Source organism: Necator americanus, chromosome II (genome assembly GCF_031761385.1).
Source record: "Necator americanus strain Aroian chromosome II, whole genome shotgun sequence".
Taxonomy (NCBI): Eukaryota; Metazoa; Nematoda; class Chromadorea; order Rhabditida; family Ancylostomatidae; genus Necator; species Necator americanus.
In genome coordinates this window covers 36,251,861-36,269,623 of record NC_087372.1, presented here as the reverse complement: position 1 = coordinate 36,269,623, position 17,763 = coordinate 36,251,861, and the positions used below count along the sequence as shown (strand labels likewise).

At 37.7% G+C, this 17,763-nt stretch overlaps 1 protein-coding gene across 2 annotated transcripts; it reads left to right on the top strand.

Annotated features, from left to right (window-relative positions):
- Positions 1–2,381: 2,381 nt before the first annotated feature.
- RB195_020557 (uncharacterized protein) lies at positions 2,382–6,049 on the top strand (the record flags this gene model as incomplete). 2 transcript variants are annotated; one of them, XM_064188913.1, is made up of 6 exons in its annotated part: positions 2,382–2,507; positions 5,124–5,294; positions 5,360–5,470; positions 5,583–5,651; positions 5,709–5,810; positions 5,867–6,049. In XM_064188913.1, the coding sequence occupies 6 exons, from the start codon at positions 2,382–2,384 to the stop codon at positions 6,047–6,049; spliced, it is 762 nt and encodes a 253-aa protein (XP_064044794.1). The 2 variants fall into 2 exon arrangements, with proteins under 2 accessions (XP_064044794.1, XP_064044795.1); XM_064188914.1 differs by lacking the exon at positions 2,382–2,507 and having other exon boundaries at positions 5,169–5,294.
- Between the last annotated feature and the right edge of the window lie 11,714 nt (positions 6,050–17,763).

The following is a 17,763-nucleotide window of genomic DNA, read 5'->3' as shown; positions in this document are numbered from 1 at the left end:
ACTTTTTCTAATTATTATTATTTTGATCGTTCTTTTTGACATTACTTATGATTTTTCTCGATTTGTTTTCTGTGAGCTTCCCGATGAAGTAGATAAATTTTCTGCGAATGTGAGATGTGGTTTTTTTGTGATCGTTAAGAAAAAAAATGGCTCTAAAGTTCGGAGGTTTTTTTGTGGGACTTAGCGAGTGCAACAAGACGACAATTTCCGCATTTTTCTGTAAGATACTTGATGTTAGATGGGATCAGTGGAACGACTAGCACCTTCCTGTTTTATAGTTACCAAGACTGTCGAAAAATCATCAAATGTCATTGAAGCAATAGAAATACTTGAAGCGGTAGTTATAGACCCCATCTCCACACTTCCGTGATAAACAAAAATTTCATTCGGAAAAACTTGCGAACTTGTTGCTCTCAATTTTTGTGCGTGAAACAGATTTCTAATTTGGTGAATTTGAAGTGGTCAGTGCGTTCCTGTGTTATTTTCAACTCCCTTTCAGCATACAATATTCTATTAAAGTCAGGAAGAGCGGGACGATTTTGACATTGGAGAATATTTGGAAACCTAATCAAACGTTGATGAAAACCTTTCTTTTCCAAGGTATGGGCGTAGCATGTTTTTCGATACTCTTAGGTGGTCTTAAATTCAAATTAGGAGTACAATTTTGTGCCACAAGGGCCGTGGAGGTTATCAAAATGGAGTTTATTATGGATTTCCAGAGACTAGAGTTCGTTGAGGAGTTCCAGGATGAGAAAGCGGGAATTATTTGTTCAATATTTTGTATGTTTCATATGATCTGACATCTAAGAACAAAAATCTTTGAATATTTGTGACACTGCAATGCAACGTCACAAGTTCCTTCAGTGACCCAAATACGCGTAACGGAAAGCAGCTGATCTATGCTGTAGATAGATACGATCCAAATATTCCCGTCAACTTCCAAGCTTTTTCAGTTCCACAAAGAAAGTTTGCATTGTGAATGTTAACAGTTTCCGTGGTCGGGTTAGTAGCTACATTAATCGGACATCCTCGGCCGAATACGTCAGTTCGGGTATTCTCGAGGATGTGGTTAATGCGTGTTCTTTGTGAAGTGCGTGTTATCGCATCCGAATCGCTATTTGAAGGTGAAAGTGTGACGTCAGAATGTCCACTGTGCAGCCGCTGGATACGATTCACATCGACACGCCTCCCTTAACGGTTATTTCTAATTTGCTGCTGATATTTTGTTTATCAGAATAGAATATTTGAAATCTCATCCCGATTCTGTTCCACATTTTCGTTGGAAGAATTCGATTGTTTCTACTAGAAAGATAATCTATCATTAAATAAATTAATTCATTGTGATTCCTTATGACTGAAACCCGTGGGCCACGCATATTTCTTATAAATTTTGGTCTACTAGAAAACTTTGTTGGTTAAGACGTTCTAGTTCTTTGAACTTTCTCAATAAAACTTACTCAAGGCTTCGGTCATGCTGCTCATGCTATTCATACTTCTGAGAGCCATTTGCGCTCATCTTTAATCCTTTTACTTCCTGTTCTTTTTTTGATCTATATCTTTTTGATTTAATTCGCCGAAAAAGACCATGGCCTGTGACTCTTCTTTGCGTTGTGATTTGTGACCTACTGGTATATGTTAAGTAGTAAACATGTCTTAGTGGTCACCGATGTCGCATTTACCACAACTAACAGAGAATATACTGATCAACCGATATAATCCATTTACAAAAATGTGAAACTTCCAGAGAGTATGCAACAAAATTCCCGAAAACCAGTTCCCGAAATTTCTTGGTGGTCTCGAAAAGATAAATCGGAAGTTTTTTCGTTTTGACTTTCTGATGTTCGATCTCTTATTCTGTTGTGTTCAGTCAATTTTTTATTTATCTACTTTCACATTTGTTTACTCACATACATCATTGGTAAGTTAAGGAAGGAATCCCCATCATGTCCGAGTCAAAGCAAAATTTCTGCACTTAAAGGAATCACCCCACGAAGCTGAGGTGATACGGATTTCAGGTGGAGTATTTTTATACGTATCAGTAGATTATGGAAAGAGGGTAATTCCGTCCATTTCTTCCTTGCCGTAAGAAACGCTCCGGAAGATGCGACGCGTGCACAAGACTAGCGCGCTCCAATCGAACTCGTTGTAGGAAATAGCGCGCCGGATTGCTCGAAGCCGTATCTTCTGAGCCGTTTTTTATGGCAATTAGGAAGAAATGGACGGAACCACCCTTCTCTCCATAATCTACGATCCCGTATACGAATACTCCACCTGAAATCCGTACCACCTCAGATTCATGGGGTGATGTCTGCAAATTTTTCTGAACAATTTCGCTTATTCGATATCTACTCCTTCTCAGAAAAATTATTTATGTTTTTAGAATGATTCTTCGGTTAGAAGTCGTTGCTTGTCTTCTCTGCCTCCTGTCGTTATCCGTTGCATATCGATGGAAACGAGATTTTATGTACGTTTCAGATGTTAACGGCACTGATGCTGACTGTTTTCAGGTTAGTGCAGCTAGAAACTCTGGCTAGTAAGAATTTCGTAGGGGAGCGAAATATTTGTGATACATGGAAATTTCTAGGGCCGTTCTCTGAAGCTGTAAAAAATATCAGCTACAATAATCTAGAAATTATCCTTTAAAAACTAAACACGGCTACTGGTAATGTCAAAAATCATGCATCGTCATGATTTTGGGGCAAGATATTAAAGTTTGTTAATTTATTAATCGCACTAGAGTGCTATCATCCATCAAAAATTATAATATAAATATGAAATAAAAAAAACTATACTGCGGTTTATAAATATGCGTAGCTGTTCTCTCGTTCAGTCAAAAACGTAAGCATCAAGCTGAAAATCGTGGTTTCTGTCCCCTCGATTCAACGACACGTTTTTTTTCCTCACGAACACATCGTTAGGAAAAAAAACGGGGAACAAAGTGGCACAATCTTTGCCTAGCTTTTTTTCCTTATTCATCGAAGATCTTTATTCATTATTTATCTTTATTATCTTTATTCAGATTCTTTATTCATTCAGTAACTTCTCTATATATTGAAAATTTCTAGGATCTTCTAACACTGTGTAGAGTCACATTGATTGAATGACCATATTCGAGTTTTAAACCACAAAATGACCGCTAATGATGAAAATCGTATTGAGATCCGGAAACAATGGGAGTTGATCCAGTTCCAAACGATGATTCAGCGATATTTCGTCCGGACTCGTATTGTTTCGGCTAAGCGTATCGTGTTTGGACGAGCAAATGGTTTCGAAGCCACTATGACGTCATAAATCCTTTCTGCAATCGTTTCATCCAAAAAAATGCTTGATCGAGATATTAGAGCTAATTTGTGAACACACACAATCGATGGACATCACGTACCGTACTCAGTTCGGATCGTTATATTAGGCTGGACAGAAAGTCTTGTCACCCATGTTTTGAAATTTCCAGAACTTTCCATTTTTTTTGACGGAACCCATGTTGCGCCATGTTGTAGTTGTAGAACATTCTCGAAGATTCTCCTCAGTACTCAGGGAGAAAGGGATCGTTGACCTGCCCATTAGACACAGTTGTAATTAATAGTGGTGATTACATTATTGATCAATTTCTATTGTAATCTGAGTAAAAAAAAATAAAGCAGAAAAATTGACAAATGGTGACAAGACTTTCTGTCAAGCCTAAAAAGTGCACACATCGATATTTATTTTCACCTGGAGCACCGCGATTTACATCCTATTAGGGGAATGCAGAAAGAGAGCGCACTACCGACCGACATGCGTTGCGGATGCGTTGCGGACGCGAGGCAGTCGGTTCGGGCACATTGTGCACTTTTTGCATGAACACTTCACTTTCACAATACTGTAACCTATTTACTCAGTGGACACCGTTAGGGCGCCACAAAAATGAGAAACATGATGGAAATGAGTTTGAAGTAAAATGTACGATATAAGCGCACGAGAGAGAAATATCTGCTAGGAAGGCTTTGGAAGCGTTCTGGATTTCCGTCAGAAATCCGTCTATGAATAACAAAAATGAGTGCTTATCAATCACCAATGACTTCTTGCCGTTCGTAACACTCTGTGAGCTATAAGATTGCCCCACATGCAGTTCCTTAACTTTATCCAGACACCAGTACTTAAGGATACTGCACAGTGCGTAGATCTCATTCGCCTTAGTGACAGTCTTTAAGAACGCGGTGGTTTACCAACCCCGCTAGTCGGTGAAACTGGTCAGTTGTTTTCCTTTTAAGGTCTTGCGTAGTGTACTTGGAACAATATCGGAGGTTGGCGAGGAGAGAGGAGGAGTTTGATGGGATATGCATGGTATCAAAGACCTCGAACCATTTTCAGGCCTTTGACAAAGACGAGTTTGTCGAAACGTCAGGCCAATAAAAAAATTTCACCTAAACCTCATTGACATAACAAGAAAACATAAAAACAAAACACCAAATGCCAAGGTTTCAAGAAGAGAGGACTTGGAGATTATTTGTTCCGTTTTTTCCTATTTCTTCGTAGTTGTTTTCTAGTTGTTTTTTCCTTTTTGGAGATTTTCAACACACATAAATCAAAACTATTCTCATGATGCCCTACGGCGATACACCCAAAACAACACGATTCTTTACGAACAATTACATCTACAGACAGTTAGGAATATTTCTACAGGAAGTTCCAGGTTCTAAAAGTAAGGAGATCCATGGGATTTGTTTTGTTCCAGATATTTTCGATAAAATTGTTTGGAAGAAGTACATAGAGGTAGAAATCTATGTTTACTTCTCAAGGAACCTTGCCAAAATTAGACCTAGTGATTTTTTCCACACTCTATCTTTAGCAGAAGGTCACCACCTAGACATGAATCTACAAAATCGGTATCTAGACCCTAAGATCTTGAGAATAATAATGGATTGCTATTTTGTGTTAAAATTGACGGTCATAACACCAAAATGATGTTATTATTTTAGTAATTTCTAATTTAGTTTATTATTAATTTTCAAGAAAACAAGAATTATTATGTGGATGAATATTTCTTTCCCGAACGAACTAAGAAATTATTTATTTGGTTGTGAAATTCTCTCAAAAATCAACTTTTTTTGATCTCAAGCTGATTAACGGTTATTGATTTTCAGAAATGTAATGCTAAGTTTCAACATGATTTCGAGTATAGTTTCAATATGTCAGCGACGATATTTTATGATTTCCCATTCCATCCTCTTGTATTGGATTATACTACATTTTTACTATACTGTAAACTTGCCGAGCAACGTACTAAATGCTATGTGGAACAATGTAAAGATACAGTAAGTTGGTACTTTACAGTTCTTTCCCTTTTACAATGAGTTTCTGAGCCAGTTCATTTTTGCAGTCAGCTGATACGGTATTCTCACCGTCAAATTTTATTTGTTCCTTTAAACGCACACATTTCACCGAGGTACGGCAATGTTTAGCAGATGCTGAGCCAATCACATTTTTGAAGGTGAGTTTAGAGTTGAGGATCTCTTGAGGATTTTTTCCCATTTTTTTTGCTTTTCCGAATCCTAGGTGCCAAGGTTCCATCGTTTTTTGAAAAAAGAATTTCTTAATTTCAGTGCGATCATCAGTGCCATGACGAGGTTGTACGAGCTAATCACGAACAAAAGGATAATGGGATGAACCAGGTGACCATAGAAATCGATTTATCGACTGGTTGAGCGATTGAACAGCCAAGATTTAAGGTCTTCTCCTCTTCTGATATTAGTGGATACGAGAAGGAGCTTGGCATGTTGTGCTCGTTTCAAACATGTTATCTTCAATGCATGGTGCCAATAGTTGATGAGGTACGTCTATCGATCGATATAGATCGATTAAAAAAGTCAGAAAACGGCTGTTTAAGGTTTGTTCATCGGAAATGGCTCAGAAAACTGTGAATTTGGTACGATCGTTCGTTCATTGGCATGCCACCGACATTTCCGATTGGCATGCGGTTGCCGGTCATTTTGAAGCGTTACCCAAGAGCTGTAGACAAATAGCCGGTGCACAACCTGATCCCGTATTGCAGTTGATAAGTCGAGAATAGCTACAGTAAACTGTTTATAATAACGTAATAATAAATATTCTATTGAATGGAGATTTCCTTCTAGGAGCAGACAACACAATTCATTAAAGGCAGAGCATCAGGAAATTGAAGTGGTGCGGAAACTCTATTGAAAACGTGGAGTTTGGGTTGTAGATTAAGATTAGGTTTAGATGGTTCCGCTCAATTCTTTTTAATCACCCTGAAAGATGGTGTGCCATCCGCTTTAGTTTCTACAAGGTACGTTAGGACGCCCTCTATGTCCACGTCCGGTCTCCTCAGCAGCCTTCTAGTTGGGTCTACGTGAAAAGAGTGGTGAGGAGACCTAATTGATTTTCGACCGTTCGCTCGTAGACGCGGCGCGTGCACAAGGGTGGCGCGCTGCGACTGACTTCGTAGGAAAGAACGCCGTCTTCCTCGCCGTTTTTTCTACGACTATTAGGGGATGATAAATGAAGACACGCTCGTTTCCGTAATCTACAATCCAGACTCTAACTTTGCCTGGGATTCCTGTACCACTTCAATTTCGCGATACACTTACTTTGAACTGCTAAAGGCAGGAAATCATGAAATTGGCAATGTTAGGATGTCCCCGCGAAAAAACGATGATCACGAGTATGAGTGCGAAAACGCTCAATTTTCGCGAACTGCTCTGAAAACGGCGTGGAAAACTGCCTCGTAGATCGAATTTTTCTGCGGGATGGGGCAAATAAAAGTGGTCCGGGGAAAAGATTTCCGGATTACAAAGAAACACATCAAAGAAAAGGAGATAGCTTGAAAAAAAATCTTAGAAAACCTGCTTATTAGAGATAATGAAAATGATCATCATTCACCTCTTGGAACCTTTGAGCCTTGGTTGCAAGCAAGTTGCGAAAGGCAGATCGAAGCTGAACTGCTGGAATGACCGCAGTCTCAACAGAAATGTTCAGCTGCAGTTTTTGAAGCAGTTCTATGAGGGTTGTTGCGGTATGTCCTAGCCTTAAGGGTTTCTCTCAACAAGTAATCGCACACTCACAGGTAAGGTGACCTGGGTGATGGGCAGCCAGGGACGAAATCAGACTGACCTCCGCTAACAACTCTGAAGAGGAGTGAAGATTGTGTGATTATGATCCATGGTTCGGCGGGATGTGTGGGGAGTTGAACCATTCTGTTGGGAATAACTATTCGTCTATCTCCTTTCCTTTGATGTGTTTCGTTCCAACCTGGAACTCCTTTCCGTTTCATTTGCCTGAACCTGTACAAGATACTTAGTAACGTATTTCACGTATGTGAGCGTACGCGTTGCGTCTTCCACCGATCGAGGAAGTGTCAACATTGGTTGTCCGCTCGTCGACAGATGCGTCGTGTACGCCTACATTCTCGCAGATGTGGAATGTTACTAAGTGCCTCGTAGGGAAATTCGATCGCTCACACTTCGATTCACGCGCCGTTTTTGAGGACCTTTAGGTGGAATTGAGTGTGATCTTCAATTTTGAGGTATGCTGCTGTTAAATTTGATAATTATCTTTCTCAGCCACAAAGAGGAATAATTAGAATCACGCCCGGATTTTTAAAAGCAGTCCGAACGTTACATCCTCTTCATGCATAAAATACTGCATATAATAATGGATTTTTCTAAAAATAGCATTCATTTTCAGCATATTTTATTCCGCAAAGGAAATTATTTCATTTGTTTGGTATAATCACAGTCCCCTGCTATGGACAATCACATACGACGAATGTAGAAAAGAAGCAGCTTTAGTTCTTGTTATGATTTTGGTTGCAAACGGGGTAACGCTTCACGCGCGGTTGAACGGTTGGTTGCGCGGCGGTCGCCTTTGCAAACATAAGTATCGCCGAATTCATATAAAAGAGCACATATTACTGGTTTTTTTTTTGCTCATCAGTAATCGTTCAGGTCTTGTAAACATAAGTGCCGGTAATTATATTATAAAAATCCACATATTACAATGTACACATTATAATATCTCACGTTCACCGAGAAAAGAAAGTTTTAAGCGTGTATTGTTTGGCGCTAAACAATGTTCGCCCAGCCTAACCAAAAAAAAAAATTCATATGTACCTTTATATTTCTCCTACAAACTACTATCGACTGAAATCATTAACTAGAACAGGCCGCAAGGAGATTTTTAAGCGATAGAGTGCAATACATTCTGTCCATATCTGCGGCCACACGGCAACTTGAATCCTCGAGTTGAGGAACGCTTCCTCATCCACCTGAGTTTCCGGACCTGACCTCACTAGGCTACTACTTATTACAGATTTTCAAGCATTTCCTGAAGGAAAAATTGTTCAAATCGGAAACTATATGGAACTCATGTCTCAAAAAGTTGTTCATTGAGTCTCAGCCCTCCAGATTTTGGTCCTAGGAAAATGTAACTCTCCCATTATGGATAGTACCCTGTGATAGACACTCACCGTGGATAGATCGACGGATAATTACTGACGTATGATTAAGGAACTATGAAATTGTGAAGGTGTAAAAAAAGTAGGTAGCTGACCTAATATTTCAACATCGTAAGCGGAATCAATCGATCGTAGGAATCAATCAATGATAGGAACGGTATCTTGCGTATTCATATTCTCACATATTCTTTTTTTTTTCGTAATTTTGAGGTTACCTATTAAATACGTGTAACAAAACGTGATTTCTATGAAATAGAAAAAAAAGTGAGAAACCATGGTAACGAGCAATACACTTATGGAAGATTTGTGATGGTTTTCCATGGAAAACATTAAATAATGTAATACTGTATATGTGTCAATGTATGTATTGCTCGTATAATCGTCATTCTTCGTCCTTTTCCGATATGTTGGAGGATTTCTTTGCTTTTTTTTTTGAAATTGGTCGGATCTACATTGTATAATCATAGTTTTCGCTTTTTTTGTAGGTAGTTGATTGATCACTGGTGTTATTTATTTATTTTTCGATTCTTTACTCCTGAAGTGATTTATTAATGCACACAATAAAAAGGGCAGTGTTATCGGCTTTAGAAAATCCGCATGGGATGCACCATCCCGTTCCACTTCAATCCAGAATCGTTTGAGGTTTGTGAACGAGTAACCGCCTAGGCAGCGGCGAATGTTACAAATCCATTGTTTTGGTGTTCCGGATGAAAAATCGACTAATCAAGGCCCACTTTAATAAAACATGGTGTAGATCTAAACAAGACATCAGACTTTATCCTTCGTATAATATAGCCTATACAGTGATTTGCGAAACGTAACTACTGTATCAATTCAGGATTTTTTTCTTCCTGGATAACTAGAGTTTAGAAAGTGTGGTAAAAATTTATTGTCTTTGAAGAATGTAAAATTTCCTGGTCCTGGAGCATTCGAAATTCTCATCACTAAGTCATAATACATATGAGTAGCAGTAAAGGTGAAGACAGCTAATAAGAAGTACAGGTCTTTGAGAACAGGATCTGTGGCTGTATTTATCGTTGGATAGGCTTTTCAACCTCAAATAAATCCAGAAAATAAGAATATTTTATTCAGATGAATTTGCTATCCCTACCAAGGGATTAGTCAAACGATGAAAAACATTGGGCATTATTAAATGATAACAATTTTGCTTTCAATCCTCCCCCGTCCCATAGAAAAACGGATAAGAGCTTTGTTCTCATGGACGTTATTTGTTGCTTTTAGCAACTCTGCATGCAATAGAATATTTAAAAACATAACCAACTCTTTTTAAGTGATTCATGTTTAATTTTGCTTTCCAGGGAAACATCTAACACACTTATTGGAAGTGGCTATGAAAATTCTTAAGATTTTTCTGTTTCTTATTTCTTTCCTCTCCAAACTTCTTATGCTTCCGCCTAGCCATTTCGAATAATTTATTCATCATTTTTTGAAGAAATAATGCAGCGACTTCGCCTTTATTATTAACATTTTCTCATAGCTTGTAAAAGCCATTCTTAAATTGTTCGATTTTCCGCTGACTTAATATTTCAAAAATCATCATATCGCACCACCTCTATGGACAAACCAATTTTCTCTTTCAAATTATAAAGGCGAAATGTGCTATCCTGAAAATAACACAAATGATTGGGGAAGGAACTTATCTTTTCTTCATAAAAAATCGTTCTCAAAAGAAATTATGTCACGCTAGGTTGTATTGGATTTTAAGTAGGCGATGTTACTTGTTAAAAAATCCTCTAATAATTCGAAAAAGCAAGCATACCGAGAAGAAAATTAATAAATAATTAATTTCACCATAAATGTAATTAGACTGTTTTGGAAAGTAAAAAGTTCTGCACGTTCTTTTTTTCAAGTGGAATTCTCTCAACAACGTTGCTTACGTACGTATACGAAATTCGAATGTGAAATATTTGGATGGTAACAGTACGAAAAATAACAGTAATACAAAGTATATGCATTTTTAGAAGCATAAGTGAAAAAACACCCTAGACTGAAAACTAGTTCTATCCATTGGTTCTACCTATATATTGAAATCAATTCATCCAAAAAACAATAATAACTTATTCAGCAAGGCTGGTAAGGAGGACTAACATCGGTTGTCACAACTTTCTTCCACAGATGATTTGACCAGTTTATTGATTTGTTGCGATAGGCGATACTGGATTTTGATCGAATGATGCTGTCGTTTGTCCATAGTTCTATCACTGGTTCCATTTTTTTCCGTGTCTTTCCTTAATGCACACTTTTTTTCGACCTCGACGAGTTGAGAAAATGTACTACCAGAAATGTTTACTTTTATATCTGATAATCCATTAATTTAATCTGAAATCTCTTTGCGATTAAGAGCCATAAAAACTGTGAAAATAATCACGGAATAGTGCAAAGGATTAGTCCGGAACAACGTTTTAGAACTGCGGCGAACGTTTTTTTTTCGCTCAGCGCTTTTTTTCGATATTTGCTCTACTGAAAAAGGAAAATATTGTGTTCTTTTTTTTAGATACTACTTATTTAATTATGATTAGATTAAATGTACGGAATTCAGCCATGTTACTTTTGTGAAAAGCTCGATTTCTAGGCTTGTTCGAATAATGAATCTGCTGTTTGCTTTTACAGCACGTCAGCTCTAAAAACTTCCAGAAAAGTCCTCTCAGATCATCGTTAATGAACTTTGATTGATTAACTATTTATAAACTACTAAAATGAATGAGAAGTTATTTCTAGAAATTCCTAAATTCTTTAAATTTCTTACTAAGTAAAAATCAAAATTTATTTTAGGAAACAATTTTTCACACCTGTGTTTTTACAACGGAAAAATACCCAAATTAACTGTTTTAAATAATTTTTTGCTTGTGATCAGAGTTTCTTTTTTGTATCCAGCGAGATAAATTTGCTGTGAGGTTGTAACTTGGTCATATTGTTTGTGCAAATATCGCTATCGTCTTCTATGCATGCCAATCGTGTAAAACGAGCGAGAATGATCTTTGACCTACATCTGGGTTCAATCTTCGGTTCTGTAACAGGTCATGGCTACTTCCTTTTCTCGAAGCTGAGGTTTTTTCTCGCGAAAAAATGATGTTTTCAATGAAGAAACTATTGTAATAAATATGGAACTCATAACTGCTACCTTAGATGTTGATTGAAATAATTGAAATTCACGAAAAAAAAACGAAGAGAAAAAGCACAAAAACAGAACACACAACCTGTATGTTACGTTACACCTTGTCCTAATCCTTAAAGAATTAAAATCTTCCCGCTGAACCTTTTATCTTGAATGCTACTATCGCATGAGCACGTATGGCAACCTTCTTATCAATGAGCAATGCTTGTACAATGAGATCAGACACCTTCTCTCCTTAGAACTTCGGTCGTGTTCCTCGGATGCTCAGTAACTCTCTTCTTATGCACGTTTCCTTCTTGCAGAGTAGATTTTCCAAATTCTTGGATTGCCAGCAACTTTTCATTCATTGATCTGTCTCTCATTTCCGCAAAAATTATTCAGATTTCTCAAAATGACACACTCTTCTCCAATGATTCCTGCCGGAGATCGTAGGTCAATAATGTGCCATTCCTCTTTCCTGTGATCTCTTTTTTTCTTCATATTCTCCGTCCTACTGTATTGGAAAGATCTGGAGAAGATCCTGGAAAGATCTGGAAATGCAAGTACATCCAGTTACTGCTTTAAAATGTCCGATACGAGACTGAATATTAAAAATATACAATTCATTTAACAAAAAGATAGATATATTTAACAAAAAGATATATTTAATGACAAAAAGAGAAAATTTTATGGTAACATGAGAGCGGAAAAAGATATTTTCCAGAAAAAAGCACCTTGTACTTAAAGCTACTAACGGTTCGTGCTCATTGGCAATAGTAATTATAAATTTTCCGCAGATCCTGGTAAGATCTGGAGAATGTCGCTCATTTTCGCTCCGGGTGATAATGTTAAGCTGCTGTTGCAAGCGCTCCGCCGTCATTGGTGGCGAAGAATTGAATCTAAGTCAATTTTTGAGAATTTTTGAAAGTTTTCAATAGTTCTGGACTCTCAGTTGTGGATTTTTAAGCATGAAAAAACTTTTCTTTAGAAAGAATAATTGTGGCAGGTGCAAAATAACGGCAACAGCTGATATAGACGAGTAACTATCGAAAATTTGAGGTTGACTAGTCTCGGTGTGAGAATTACTAGCCTCTTTGCCATCAGAATTTCTAATGACTACCTCGAATTCCCCTCAAAATATTCCATTATGAACAAATAGAGGAACAAAGTCGTGCTAAACGTCAAAAACTTTCAGAAACTCCTATACATTCTTAATGTATGGCTAGTCATTTTTGAAAAGCATTACTCATTCAACGAAAACGTTCCCCGATAAATATTTTCCATAAGACATCTAACAAGTCGATTATTGTATCTTTCTTCGCAATTTCTGGATTCCATACTATTGCAGTGTGATAACGATGGCCACTTATGGAAATATTTCACTTAATAGGTCTATAGTTGGCCTATTTGCCATTAAATAATCGATAATGCTATTTCAGACGAAACAATGAAGATTGCAATTCTTCTCATTTTAATAATTCCGTTGGAATTTGCAGATAATGTTGTTCGGAAATGCCACCTCTCTCTCTTGCCACCTTACTTTCTATTATTCTTCCTTCGCCACTTGTTTTTTTTTTTCATTTGTTCCCACTCCTCCGCTTATTGAGCTCATGGACAGTGAAATTTCGTAATTAAAGAGATAATTTGTGTTTGAAAATCCGTAACTTTCGTTTTGTGCCCTTTTAACGAGTCCCCGCACGGAAAAAATCCACCGTAGCATGCCAAGGATTTGAGAATATGTGTGGTCTTTAAAGGATTCCATGTGCCTGAAGGTGTGGATCATGAGTATGAACGCTATCACGCTCAATTCCCCCTGATCTTCGGGGAAAATGGCGTGAGAAACGGGTTTGTTGCTACAGATTTCCCTACGAGGCGCCTAACAACGTCCCAAGTATGTGAAAGCAGGCGCGGACGCACAGCGTCTTCGTGCGAACAGCAGAGAAGACAGCATCAGCATGCCATTGATTGCACACTCGCTAGGAGATGCGACGCGTCATCCTATGTCCTTCGCATACGTGACCCGTCGTCGTAAGGTGTCTCGTAGCGGATTTCGCACCGGAAACCTTTTTCCCACGCAATTTTTCTGGATAATTATTGAAATTGAGCGTGATCGCGGTGATGCCTGTGAACTACTAATTAGAGAAATCTTTTCACCCTCAGTGTCGTAGTATGCTCCTTCTGATGTAAACACGATGAAATTGTCTGCAACCTGTTACGGACACGTCTAATCACGGAAAAAACCAAGTCGATCACGAAAAAATCATGTATTCTCGTGAGAAAAACACGTTAGATCACTGAAAAATCAGGTTCAGTCACGAATAAACATGTTTTTTTACGTAGGGAACGTAAAAATATGCACAACACTAGTTTTCGAACCAAGTGTGGCACGTTTGTAAGGATCCGAACCGCTTGGGTGACGTAACCCACATGATCTACGCTCAAAGGTATTAAATCCACATCAGTGATCTTTAAATTTGTTTTTGTTATTTCTTTCCTTATTAGTATTCGATCATATGTCCACTATCTTCCAGTAGAGTTCACAGATTACGAAGGCGCGCGTTCCAGCAGATGATTATCGATCGAGATTGGATGCTGTAGCAGTTTTCGGTCGATAATCGCCAATTGATAAAGACGAGCCGAAGCTATGTGATCACATCTTTGAACTCTATATGACATCATAAAGATCCGAACTTTGGTTTTTTTTTAATCCATAATCCGCGGCCACAAATCTCTCGCACGTTGCCGTTGACGAAAATTTCTACATTTCTAAATGAGCAATCGTCTAATTCCTTGATGATGGGACCTATTTGGAATAGATCAACCGGAAATCATGTGTAAGTTGTTTCTAGTCTCAAATTGTAGTACAATAAGAAGTTAATTACTTACACTAGTAGCATGGATCCTGGTACACAGCAAATGTCCATGGATGAATTCTGTGGAAGTATGGACATCATTCTACCACGCAACGAACACCTTCGCCACGTTAAAAACCCCAACGTTTTTACGTACCTCCTATCCTTAAAGGAATCACCCCACGAATCTGAGGTGATGCAGATTTCAGATGGAGTATTCGTATACGGGATGGAAGACTACGGAGAGGGGGTGATTCTGCCCATTTCTTCCTAATTGCCGTAAAAAACGGCCCGGAAGATGCGGCGCCGCACAAAGCTGGCGCGCTCCAGTCGAACTCCCTGTGGAAAATAGTGCGCCAGAACGACTGAAGCCGTATCTTCCGGGCCGTTTTTTACGGCAATTAGGAAGAAATGGACGGAATCACCCCCTTCATCATAGTCTCCCATCCCGTATACGAATACTCCACCTGAAATCCGTACCACCTCAAATTCGTGGAGTGATGCCTTTAAGTCATAGCCAGTGCCGCTTGTTATAAACTATTTCGCTAAATTAGCGATGATTCATTACGTACGCAAACGCACGCAACACATGTCTAAATCAGCCTCAAGTAGAGGACTACGGGGATTTATTTCTGTCATGTAATGTGAGAAAATGGCTGAATTTTTTAAAAGCTTTTTTTTCCCTATCAAGTTCACTTAGGACTCAGGGCTTATGTTTTAATTACCTTATGTTTTAGCTAAGCACCCGTTGGCGAGAAAGTTTTTTTTTTCAAAATTGATTTTAAGGACTATTTTAATTTTTCTTTCATTTCCTTTGAATTTTAATTGGTCGGTCTTTCTCGTACAGTTTCAACGGCTTTTTTTTGGTATGGAATGGAAAATGGAATTCTCGTTCCATCGAAAATTCATGTTTTGCTTTAGTTTAGTTGTGTGAACAGCATTTTTGTGATACCAATATTTTTTCTTCCTTTTCTTCAAATTTCTTTCCATTTCTGACTGCAAACAGTTTCTGAAGCTTATGAATACATCAAAAATCCGCCCACTTTCAGTATTTCGTCTGGAGACAGATTCTTTGAAAAGGTCTCTGTTAACGTCCACCGCTAGAAGTCAGAAGCTCCGAAGAAAAATAAAACAGCCAACTTGCTGTATACATTTCGAAGCTCAAAACCAATCCTAAAATTTAAATTGAGACCGGAAATAATTGCCCGGATGAAGCCGTAAGGTTAATTTGACTTGTCACTGTAACCAAGACGTTTTCTCTACGAATGAGGTGGTAACAAAAGGATGACTGGGCTAGCATTAGGAGAAATGCATCCGTATGACTAATAAAAATAAAGTAGAATCAATGGGGATTGTTCTCTGTGTGCAAATCATAAGCATCACGCGGAAGATTAGCGGGTCTTCTTTCGTAGCCGAGGAAACAAAACATGCAAAAACTGGTATGTTATTACGAGATAGCCTCGTAACGAGATAGTTAATGTGGATATTTAAAAAATAGGCCCATATTTTTCATTGAAGTTTTTTTTTGTTTCCAGACATTTTTATTTTGCCTGTACTAGTTCTAATCACATGTAATTCTCATGGTTTGGTCAAAAATTCTCTTACAATTTCGTTCATCCACCGTTTGAAAAATTTTGCTTTTAGTATCGTAGAATATGTGAGAATTCAGCATCATTCGTTCCGGATCCCGCTGGGAATTCTATTTTCTTCCTTTCTTTCTTTCCTTCTTTGTCCTTCCATTAGCATTTACGAAGGTCTCACATCACTGAATACTTACTAACAATCAAATACTCGGTCTTCTTAAAGTAACTAAGTAGTTTTCTTTCAAAAAAAAGTATAATTAACTCAGCAATCGTATCCAAGAAAAATAATTTGATTTGAGAACAAATACAACACTTTAAAAGTTTAAATATAACTTTAGAACTTTGAACTTTCAGAATTCATCTTTCTAATTTTTTCTCCTGGACTTGGAAAAAAATTATTCTGTTGATATTGAAGCTGAATACAACATCTGAATCGTCTATATTTGAAATTATGGGAAATTTTTGAATAAGAGTTCAAGGATTGTTTTGACGAATTTTTGCACAATAAGAATGTTGAAAGCTCTGTCTTACAAGAAAACTATCGATCGGGGAATATTTACAAGGGAAATATTTTGTGGGTGAAGTCATGAAGATCTAAGAGTTTTTTTTAATTACATTATTATTATTGTTATTATTAGACGTTACTTTTATTGAATTCTTACCGCCCGGCAATACCTAATATTTGACAGAGCCAAAAAAGTGATTGTTCCCTATACGTGCAAAAAAAAATAGATGAAAAATTCTACTGTTGTGTTCCTTTTCTCTTGCTCTTTAATCTTCAATTAAAAGAGAGCATCCACATAGAAAAATACACTTAAGTCATTGATTAATATTACTTTATATTGATACTTACTCTTAAAACTACACTCGTTGACTTATACTAGTTTATATCAATACTTTATGTATATCAACTTTACTTTGTTGGCATAGCGATGCACTTTGTTATTCGAAACGGAAATTCAAGCCACACGGTTAATACGAGGTCTTTTCGTGCTATAGTGTTACTTCAGACGTTGCAGAATTCTATCACATTTTGTTCTGTTCTATTTTATTTCCTTTCACTATTTAAAGTAAGAATAAAGTCACTGACGTATCAATCCACTTGGAATGCGTCAACGTGTTTTGACTGCGATTCGTAGCAGTTCGTAATCGTTGGGGTTCTGGAATACGTGTCACCTTGACTTGCAGGGCCAGCCGATATGTAAGGCTAGAGTTTTTATCCTCCCAGACAAGTCTGGTACCAATTTATCGGAGGAATGAAAAGCACTGGGGCAGTTTCGACGCATCGACGGTGCGGCTACAATGGACCTCTTACCGACTGCGCTACACCGGCTCCCTTTCAATATTTAATTTTAGTTTTACTTTTTAAAATAATTTCAATTCGTTTTTTTCAATCTTAATTTTACAAAGAAGAGCGCTGATTCTTCAATGAAAAAAAAAACCTGCGTCACTTATACTTGTCTGTATTAATATCTTGCCGAACAACCGTCACGCTACCTCAGCGTGATTTCTCTACAGGGTCCCAGTATTTTATTATTCGCTTACACTGCTCTAATCAAACTCGTCATGGAGGCAAACATAAGCGTCGACTCTTATTTTTACGTTTTTATCACATTGAACTCCAGAATCACGATTCCCTTCAGAGAAAACTTGGAAAGATGGCAAGGCTTTTCTAGTCGAAGAAATGCCAACATAAATATTTGCTCACAAAAATCTGAAGCGCTCTTCTTCGTGTTTTTGCTATGAAAAATCTTTCCAAAC